General features: G+C 45.8%; 1 protein-coding gene across 1 annotated transcript; it reads left to right on the top strand.

Moving 5' to 3' along the window:
* The first annotated feature begins 1,604 nt into the window (after window positions 1-1,604).
* rilpl2 (Rab interacting lysosomal protein-like 2) lies at window positions 1,605-6,857 on the top strand. The gene is made up of 4 exons (XM_052031817.1): window positions 1,605-1,886; window positions 3,696-3,701; window positions 3,854-4,005; window positions 6,797-6,857. The coding sequence occupies exons 1-4, from the start codon at window positions 1,605-1,607 to the stop codon at window positions 6,855-6,857; spliced, it is 501 nt and encodes a 166-aa protein (XP_051887777.1).
* Window positions 6,858-10,543: the final 3,686 nt, after the last annotated feature.

The following is a 10,543-nucleotide window of genomic DNA, read 5'->3' as shown; positions in this document are numbered from 1 at the left end:
ACTGGTAGATTGTAGATTCACTATCTCTCTGGGTTCTAATTTTGTGCCTTTAATGTTTCTTTAGATTCAGCATGGAATCTCTCTCTCACACACTCTGTTTTGCCAAAGTAATTGTGAAGTATTAACTAAAGACTGCTGAATAAAGTTCAGTGTAGCCCTTTGGTTCCAAAGTCATGAGTGTTTCTCCGTCCATTAAATATCTTCTGTCTGTGGGCATTTCTGTTCCATCGTAAACCTCTGGCTTCTGTAACCATGGAGACAGCCCTCCAAAGGTTAACCTGTGGTTTCCCTGTCCACCTGATCCAACCTTGTGCAGAGTGGGAGTAATGTTCACCTTCATCTGTGTAATGTCAATGGCTGGTGTTCACCCTCCAGCTGCTGTTTGCCTGTTAATCAATAGAACGAGTGGGGGGTGTTGCCCTGAACTGTCCCTCGAGCACGTTCTTCACATCAGGAAACTCCCCTCTCTGCAATAAGTGAACTGAAATTATCCCAGTGAAATCCAGCTTAAAATAAACTCCTCTTGAGCTGGGAGGGTTCGTGGGTGAAGGTGATGTCTGGCTGTGCCATTATTGTCAGTTGTTGTACTGATCAGGAAGGGGAGATTGGCCTCAGGGTGAGGGGGGTGGGGGAAAGGCACCAAAGTCCTGGATTAAATGGAATTACAAACAGTGAAAAGACAAACATTTGTTTTCTGATTAGTTTTTTGGGACAGGATGTCACTGGCAGGTCCGGCATTTATTGCCCTTGAGAAGTGGTGGTGAGCCTGACCTGCACCTTTAACGTCCACACTCACCTTTCCTGGGGGGTGGAGGGGGGGGTTCTGAAGGATCCTGATGTGAGTGAGTGGTTGCTGCTACTGACCCTCCACTTCCACATCTGGATTAGACACGGAAGATCCCTGTCGGGGGTGATTCCCTGAGCAGGCGCTGGATCCAAGGTGCAGCCACAGAGTGTCTGACGGCCGAGTGCAGTACCTGGAGCTGTGCTGCACTGTCAGATGAGGCATTACACCAAGGCTGTCGTAGTAACTGTGCAGGGGGCTCTCCCAGTGCACTGTTCAACGTTCGTCCTCACTCAACAGTCTGAATGGGATCTCTGTGGGATCCTGCTGTGCACATGTAGGCTGCTGTGACATCACAGAGTTGTACAGCAGGGGAGCAGATCCTACATCCCACCTTGTTGGGGGTGACCCTCCAGTGTTAAATACTCACCCATCAGCCAGTACTTGGTGGCTTTGGGATGGGAGTGGAGTCCGGAAATGCAAAGGTTTGGATGTGTCAGCTTTCTCTGGTGCTGCAGAGGAAATGCTGAAACCAGGTGCTGTGCCAGAGGCTGCACTGAACCTGTCTGGTCCACACCTCCCAACACCTCGTCCAACGGTTGCCCAGCAACTGAAGTCAACAATGGAGCAACTGGAGAAGGGAAGTGAAGTCAGGTGAACTCTTGTTAAGGAAGGGAAGAGAGAAACATTTAACTCCCCTGATCTGTGAAGAGGGTTTTGTGAACGTTTCTCCAGATAGTGTTGCCAGTCCTCACATTTGTAGCAAAAGGTTAACAGAGATCAGAACTTCAGCTTTGCTTCAGCTGATACCTGGGAGGGAATGGAAGGTGGGGAACCCTGGGCAGCCCTTGAGAAGGACCCCCTCAAACTCACTGTTGACGACGTCTATGAAATCTCCTACGATGTCGGTTGTCAGTTCAGGGACGTGAGTAGCTCACAAAGTTCAAGAGCAATTTCTGAGCTGCAGTTCAAGATACTGAGAGTTTTAGAAATGTTTGAAACTCTGGTCAGCAAAAGTTCCATCAGCCTAGAGGAACTGAAACTTGAACGGGACAACCTGAAGACCAAAGCAGAAAGACTTATGGGAGAACTACAGAATGGAGTGAGTGACACAGAGCAGGAGGTATGGATGGATTTCAAACCCTGCTGACTGACCTCCCGTGGCTGTTGCTCGTTGATACTGAGGCAGAATCTGCTTCAATTGGCTCAATGTTTAAACCCACATAACTGACCACAGTTCTGTGGGTGAGCAGCCATTGTAAAGTCTCTGAATCCTGTGTATTGGACAGGTGTCAAAAGATTTATAAACCACAGCAGAAAACAGTAAGTCCCAATACTTTAGCCTGTATACCATAAAATCACACAGCAAATTGGCCCAGGCATTGAGTACAAGAGTTGAATTGTCATGTTACAGTTGTACAAATGTTGGCTAGGCAGCACTTGGAGCATCGTATGGGATTGTGGTCTCCACACAACAGGAACAATGTAATTAATGCAGCGGGGGTGCAGAAAAGATTCACAGGAATATGAACATAGAACACAGAACAGTCCAGCACAGGAACAGGCCCTTCGGTCCACCATGTATGTCTGTGCCAAACGTGATGCCGAATTAAACTGAACCTCTTCTGCCTGCACATGGTCCACATTCCTCTGTTCCCTGCATATTCGTGTGCCAATCTAAAAGCCTCTTGAACTTCATCATCGTATCTGCTTCCACCACTGCCCCTGGCAGCCTGATCCAGGCACCACTGCGTAAATAAAAAACCTGCCCCGCACATCTCCTTTGAACTTTCCCCTCCCACCTTAAATGCAGGTCCTCTACTACTTGACGTTTCTACCCTGGGAAACAGACCCTGACTGTCTCCCCTATTGATACCTCTTATAATTTTATAAACTTCCATCAGGTCTCCCCTCAGCCTCCGACTCTCCAAGTTTGTCCAACCCTCCTCATAACATATGCCCTATCCAGGCAGCGTACTGGTGAACCACCTCTGCACCCTCTCCAAAGCCTCCACCTCCTTCCTATAAAGGGGTAACCAGAACTGCACCCAATGCCTGGATTGGAAGGCTTAATTTATAAAGAGAAATTGAATGTTGGGTCTGTTTTCCCTGGAGTAAAGGAGATTGCAAGGCAACCTGACAGAAGTATATAAAATTATCAGAGATATAGGTAGGGTGTTTCCATGGTTGGGGTGTCTAAGAATAGAGGGCAGAGGTTTAAGGTGAGAGGAGGAGACTTAAAGGGGATGTTAGGGGTAAGATATTCACACAGAGAGTAGTTGGTGTCCGTAACGAGCTGCCAGGGGAGGAGGTGGAGGCAGGAACAGTAACAACATTTAAGACACATCTGGACAGGTGCTTGAACGAGCAGGGCATTGAGGGATATGGAAACATTGCAGGTAAATAGGGTTAGTATAGATAGACTTGATAGGCTGAAGGGCCTGTATCTCCATTGATTCTATAAAAACCATTTAGCCCGTTGAGCCCATGCTAGCTCTGTGAGAAAGCTCCAATTTGTCCAACTCTCGGTCTTTCCCCAGAGTCCTGTGCAATTTTTTCAAATATTAGTTCTGTTTTGTAAGTTCCTGTTGCTCTGAAACAAGTCCCCAGTCACAACAGGTCATTGTGTTAAACTTTCATCTTCTTCCCTCTGCCTGGTTCTCAACCTCTGTCCTCTGATTTATGGATATGAATTTAGTTTCACCTCACTTGCCTGTGAAGTCAGCAGCTTCCATCGGCATTCTGTTTCCAGAGGTTGTGGAGACGTCCCAACTGTGGGATCCTGCCCATCCTCATGGGCTACAAGGTGAAGTACATCTCTCCCTTCAAAGGCCTCCCTGAATACCTTCAGAAATCCCGAGCTGGATCTGTGCTTGGGATTCTGAATTGGGTATTGAGCTGACTGTGTAAGAATCTTGTGTTTCAGTCACTCTGGCCCCAGTGACTGTGACTTCTGTAGATCACTGTTGTACTTTCTGCCTGACCTGTGGGAGTCGTTAGTCTGTGAGTGTGGGTGGGTATTCACACACTCGTTTCATCCAGTTAATAATGTTTGGTTTCTGAAAGCAGCGAACCGTTGGACCTGACAAGTTTCTCATAAACCTGGAGGACCCGAATTGCCCAAGGTTCACCTTCCAGGAACTGAGTGATGTGCTACAGGAACGAAACAACCTTAAAGCTCAGCTTCTTACCACCCGAGCAGTCATCCAGGGTTATAAAAGGTGGGTCCAGTGTGGGGGGGGTCTTCCTCCAACCATACAATTGACTCCTGCAGATGGACTTTCATCAGAATAGTCTCCTGAAAAGTCATTGACCCAAGAAGTTGTCTCTGCTTTTATTTTTGTTGATTCATTTGGGAACCAGACTCTGAGCCTGTGGTACCAGTCCCAGTGTGGTTTGTCCCGATGAAGTGCTGATTGCACTGGTTACTGAGAGGACGTGTGGGAGTCTGGTGGTCGGGCTGCTGGCAACTGGCAGCAGGAATTGGCACAGTGAACTGTGAAATGCCCGACAGGAGGTTGAGTTTGGTTCCTGTTCCTGATCACAGAGACTCACACAGCACAGAAGCAGGCCCTTTGGCCCAACTGGTCCATGCCGACCAAGATTCCCATCCAAGCTAGTCCCATTTGCCCGCATTTGGCCCATATCCCTCTACACCTATCCATGAATCTGTCCAAATGTCTTTTAAATGTTGTTAATGTACCTGCCTCAACCACTTCCTCTGGCAGCTCGTTCCATATACTGACCACCCTCTGGGTGAAAAAGTTGCCCCTCAGGTCCCCTCTCACCTGAAACCTGTGCCCTCTAGTTCTTGAGTCACCAGCCCTGGGGAAAAGACAGTCAGAGACCCTGCTGGAAATCTAGGCAGGTGTGTGGAGACCTGAGGCCAGTTACAGAAAGTGAGAAGCAAAGAGAGGCAAAGAGCACTTGTGGGAAAGGATTAGCTGCAAATGTAAGTGCATCCCAAAGTGTTCTATAGGAGTATAAATAGTGAAGGGCAGGAGGGAAATATTAACGGGAACTTGCACATGGATGCTGAGGGTGATGTTAAGGTACTGTTAGATCTGGAGATGATGTTATCCAGAGGTTCTTCAGAAGTTACAGCAAATCTTATGGTTACAGCTGTTTTATTAGGTGTTCATCATAGTGCAGGTCAGATAGGGTCAGCCTGTGCCAGCAAGCGAGGCAGAGAAGTAACAAGGGAACTGTAACTATAACAAAGGAACGTGAGCACATGCTCCCCTTTTATACTGCAAACCAGGTAAGAAACTTCACACTTCAGCTTTGCAGACAAAGAAACTACAGAAGTACAGAACCAAATGTACTACAGGTTACTGAATGTTTGCAGGTGATTATACAAACATATAAGAGCATAAAGAAAGCTAAAACTACAAGGAAAAACACAATAAAAGCAACAATCTGGATCCTGACCCAACAGTACTAAATGAGTACCTTGTGTCTGCCCTCGCCAGGGAAGAGGGTGCTTCCAATGAAGGAGATGGTACTTGGATACAAAGAATAAGGAAAGGCAATGTAGAATAAAGGACCCTGTTCTAAGGGTGGGGGGGGGTGCAGGAGCAGAGGAAGCTGGGGGAATGGGTGCACCAGTCATTGAAAGTGGTGGAGTGGGTTGAAAAATAGGGCAGAAACAATTCTGGTCGGCAGAGAGTATAAAGGAAAGGAAGTCATTCTTCATAAATCACCAGTCTGGTCTCAACTGGAATATTTTGTTCAATTCTGATTGTCCCGTTACAGGAAGGATGTGAGGGTCCAAGGAAAGATTCACAAAATTGGTTCCTGGGAGTCTATAATTAGGGATAAAATGACTAAAACCCTTAAGATTTCCAGCAGATCAGAGAGAGTCGGCGTGGATCAGGAGAAAACTTGGTCGTGCCTCACGAAACTGGTTGAGTTCTTTGAATAGGTAGCTCAATACAGGGTGGGGCTTGTCAATGGTTTTTATTTATTTCGACTTCCAGAAGGCATGTGATTTGAGCTTGCAGCTAAGGTTGGAGGTTCTGGCATTGAGAGGTGGTCAGTACGGACTCAGTGGGCCAAAGGGCCTGTGTCTGTACTGCATGGCTGTAACCTGAGTGACCTGGCTTGGAGCAACAGGAGAGGGAACGGAGGGAGCAGACATCAGGATGTGACTCATGAGGTGAATGTAGGTGACAGTGAGCTCACCCGAGAAAAGATAAAACTGGGCACCTTCGACAGCAGTGACCCAGTAATTCATGTTGACAGATTAAGAGGTGGTGAGTGGGTTTAGAAAGTAACAAGGAGGCCAGTGGTACACAGGCCTTGATGTCTGGAGTTATGGGACAGAGGTTACACTGCAGCGATCCAGAGCCCCGGACAAACACTGGGGATCACACCACATCAGATGCTGATTGCCCTCTGAGGCAGCTCAGTCCACGTTTACTCAGATTCCAAAGGTTCAATTACGACTATCACACAAACTGTGGGTTTATAAGATTGGGGATGATTTAATCGGTGTTTACTGTTACTGAACCCTAAACATTGATTAAATCAGACCCTACTGCTGCTGGATGGGATGTCCCGTACTGGGGGCAGAGTTGTAACATTAGTGCAGTCCCTCTCAGGAGAGAAGTCAGCAAAGATTTCCACAGGGAGGCGGGAGAGATTTCAAATCCTCCACTGATAATGGAAGCTGGAATAATTTTTAATTTTCAGTTTGATATCGATAGACTTTTGTTACCCATTAAGGGAATACAGGCATGCTGATTCATCACAATGTCCGTAGTTACACCAGAGACAAGGAAGCAGGGAAAGGCAGGTAGAGTTCCACTCACGGATCACTGTGGTCTCAGTAAACGGTGGGGCTGGAGCAGGGAGAGGGGCAGAATGTCTTCTTCCTGTTCCCACATTCCCAACTGACAGAATGAAGCGTTATTTGAACGTATTTTGTGATTAGAGAAGAGATCTATCGTGTGGTGCGATACAAGGATGTCTGGGTGGTAATGTGGAGGTTTGTTTCTCTGCTTTTTTCAGTGGAATTCCCACTCGAGAAGAGCATCACGTGGTGAACTTGAAGACGGGACCATGGTCCTAGTGGCAGAAGTGGATAAACTACATTTCATAGAGTCATACAGCAAGGAAACCGGCCCTTCAGCCCATCTTGTCTATGCTGGCCATCATACTCATTCCATTGTCCAACACACAGCCTGGTGTTTCATCTACATTTTAAGTGAAGTGGGAGTACTTCCCTCCATCACTCCCTCCATCACTCCCTCAAGCAGTGAGTTCCAGCTTTCAATCACTTTCTGGGAGAAATGAAAATCCTCAAATCCCCAGTAAACCTCCTACCCCTGACTGTAGACTTATGCCCTCTGGTCATGGACTGCTTCAATGAACACTATCTACCCTACCAATGCCTTCATAACTTTGTGCACCTTAATCAGCCTCCTCAACTCCAAGGTAAACGGACCCAGCCTCTCCAGTCTCTCCTCATGTCTGAAACGCTCCATCCCAGGCAACATCCTGGTGAATCCCCTCTGCACCCTCTCCAGTGCAATCATGTCCTTCCAATAGTGTGGAGAACAGAACTGCTCACAGCACCCCAGCTACTGAATGTACTCAGTGACCAAGTCGTTATATCCAACTTGGGCAGAGAATTCCATAGATTCACCAACTTTGGGTGAAGAAATTTCTTTTTATCTCAACAAAACCAGAAAATACTGGAAGAACTCAGTCAAGTAGGATCTGTGGAAAGAGAAACCAGTTCATGTTCCGTGTCAAAGACCCATCTGCAGAACCTGGTCTGAAACATTGACTGGTTTCTCTTTCCACAGATGCTGCTGACTGGCTGAGTTCTTCCAACATCCACAGTTTTGTTTGTTTTCTGTTACTTTTCTTCCTATCTCTGTCCTGGGATGACCTCTTATTCTGAGGAGAAACGTCATCCCTTCATCCAGCCAGCAAGGCTCTCCGAATTTTGTAGGTTTCGGTGAGAACTCTTCTAAACTCAGAAGCAGGTGTAGTCTGTGTACTTGCTCCTCACTGGATCAGCCCCACAATGAGGAACTAAAGATATCCCAGTCAGCAAAGTCCTGGAGCAGAACAGACAGATCAAAGGATTTGGTTTCAACACTTTAGTAAAAGCTATTAAACATCCAATGGGATTCCAGATTTTATTCATTGTGTTACTGAGCACAGAAGCAGGGAGAGATGTGGGTTTCACTCTGGGCCATTCTGTAGACAAGGAGTCTTTGAGATTTGGAGGAGGCAGTAGAGATTTCTGCAGATTTGCATCCTCTGTCAACACTAAAACACAGACTGATGATTTGGTGTAACCCTGAGGCAGAAGATGCCATTGTTCAGGTAAGATTTCTTAGCTTAATTTTCAAGAAAGGCAATCAAAGGAAGGTCTCAGGAACCAGAAAACCTACAATCAACATCTGATCATTTTTATTGTGGTATTTTACTGTATCTACATTTGCTGTCAAGCTAATATTTTAATGCAACTTCAGTTTAAGTGAAGTGCTGCAGAAAAAAATTACAATTAGTCATTGATTACGGCAACACCCTGAACTCCTGTATAACATTTGTGGGTTATATGTGAGGGTGTGACTTTCACATGGTATGTCAATGACACTCTTCTTGCAGATTCCTTCTGGAATTGTCCTGTTTATGATGGGATGACTTGCACACAACTAACAATATAACCCATTGGTCAGGCCACAGCTGGAGTGCTGTGGTCCATTCTGGTCCAACACTCTAGAAAGGATATGACTGCACTGGAGAGGGTGCAGAGGAGCTTCACCAGGATGGAGACACAAGAGATGGCAGATGCTGAAATCTGGAGCAAAAAAACAATCTGTTGGAGGAACTCAGTGGATCGTGCAGCATCCGTGGGGGGGGGGGGGGGGGGGGCGGGGAAGGAATCCTTGATGGTTCAGGTCAAGACCACATGAGGTGGTAGAGGCAGGTCCTCCCATAGCACCTCAGAAGGATCTGGGTGAGCACTTGATTCACCAAGGCAATGGCCTAAGTGCTGGTAAGTGAGATTGGTACTGACAGGTACTTGATGGGTTGCATGGACATGATGGGCTGAAGGGCCTTGTCTGTACTGTATGATTCTATAACTCAATCTATGACAGATATCAACAGATTTTTTTGGATATTGAGGGAATTGACATAGAAGTAGGCCAATCAGCCCCTTAATCCTGCCCCATATTCAACTTTCCTAAATGATTAGTTATTTTCTCTTTGATTATTGACTCTAGCATCTCGCCAACAATAGAGGTCCCACACTTAGCCACCACCTTTATATATTCATAGAAACTCTCACTGTGCTTTGACATTACACACGTTTTCTCCCAGAATCAATTTTCTCCCTTCTTATGAGCTTTTTACTCTTTTACTGCAGGATCCTAAAAATCTCCCAGTCTGCTGGCCAATCGCCAGCCATTGCCACCTTGTCTGCCCAACTTTTCAATGTACCATTATTCTTGACCTCCTTAGTAAACCACAGACTGTGCCTCTTTCTCTTGGAACCCCTCTTTCTAATTGGGATAAGTTCCTGCTGAGTGTATGGACCAGCTGTTTGACTATCTGCCACTGTTCATCCTCTGTCCTGTCTCTTAGCTTATTGTCCCAGTCCACCTTAGACAACTCCACCTTTGTACCATTACAATTGCCCTTATTTAAGCTGAAGACAATGGGGTTCACCCTCAAACTGCATCTGGAATGCATAATGGTCACTTCCTCCTCGGAGACCTTTAAACACAAGACCTCTTATTAATCTTTCCTCATTATGCACAACCAAATCTAAGAGCCTGTTCCTGGGTAGGTTCTGCAATATACTGCTGTAAGAAGCAATCCCTCACACACTCCACAAATTCTTCTCCGATGATACCCTTGTCAATTTGCTTCATCCAATCAATATGGAGGTTAAAATCTCCCACAACAAATTACCTTTGAGTTTTCCTGCCCCTCCAATGTGACATCCCATTTCCTGTGATCTCTACCAAAACCTTTTGTATTTAATAAGACAGTCAGCATGGATGAGTTGGGCCAAAGGGCCTGTTTCCGTGCTGTAAGACTCTATTGCTCTAAAGGTGGAGGACGGGCTTCGACAAGTAAAGGACACAGTGGGAATAAGGTCTGTAAATCACTGAATTGGCTGTACCAAGCTGACAATCTCACCCACAAATGGGAGAACTGCTTTTTAGTGCGGGGAAGTCATTTAATTTGCATTGAATGTGTATGTGTTTCATTTGTTTATGATGAGTTGGCATAAAATCATTGTATAAATGTGACAGCTATGTGTTAATTTCAATAAATTACAGATATTCTTTCAGAAAAAAATACAACATCTTGAAAACAGCTTGTAGATTTCTTTTAAAGTATCTGTTTCAGTAAGAACTGTTCCTTGTTACTTGGCAACAGAACTTTCTGAATCTATATTTGGGCCTTTCAGAGCAACACAATAGATAAAGACTCTGGCTTGAACCTGCTGCAGGATGGACCTACTGGGATACAAGATCGCCTGAGTTTTCTGCCCCAACTCTTCTACTGAGGAACCCGTTTACAGGGTTGGACGTCACTGCTATGACGACAAATACTGTCCAATCCTTTCCAATCAGTTCACTTCAGATACATCTCCAGATCGCAATGTGTGGATCTTCCAGAGTTTCTACTGAATTAAAGAAAATTTTTTACAATTACTTCTGGAGAACTGATTGTGTACAACGGAAGATAAAGAACTGGAGACGTGCTGGGAACATCCAGCGGCTC

The sequence above is a fragment of the Pristis pectinata genome, chromosome 17, assembly GCF_009764475.1.
Source record: "Pristis pectinata isolate sPriPec2 chromosome 17, sPriPec2.1.pri, whole genome shotgun sequence".
In the NCBI taxonomy this organism is placed as follows: domain Eukaryota; kingdom Metazoa; phylum Chordata; class Chondrichthyes; order Rhinopristiformes; family Pristidae; genus Pristis; species Pristis pectinata.
Note: the sequence above shows the minus strand (reverse complement) of the source record. Positions and strands in the feature narration are given on the sequence as shown.

Coding starts and splice junctions, on each gene's coding strand:
- rilpl2 (XM_052031817.1), top strand. CDS start 1,605: ATGGAAGGTGGGGAACCCTGGGCAGCCCTTGAGAAGGACCCCCTCAAA. Junction 4,006..6,796: donor GTCATCCAGGGTTATAAAAG/GTGGGTCCAGTG, acceptor TGCTTTTTTCAG/TGGAATTCCCACTCGAGAAG.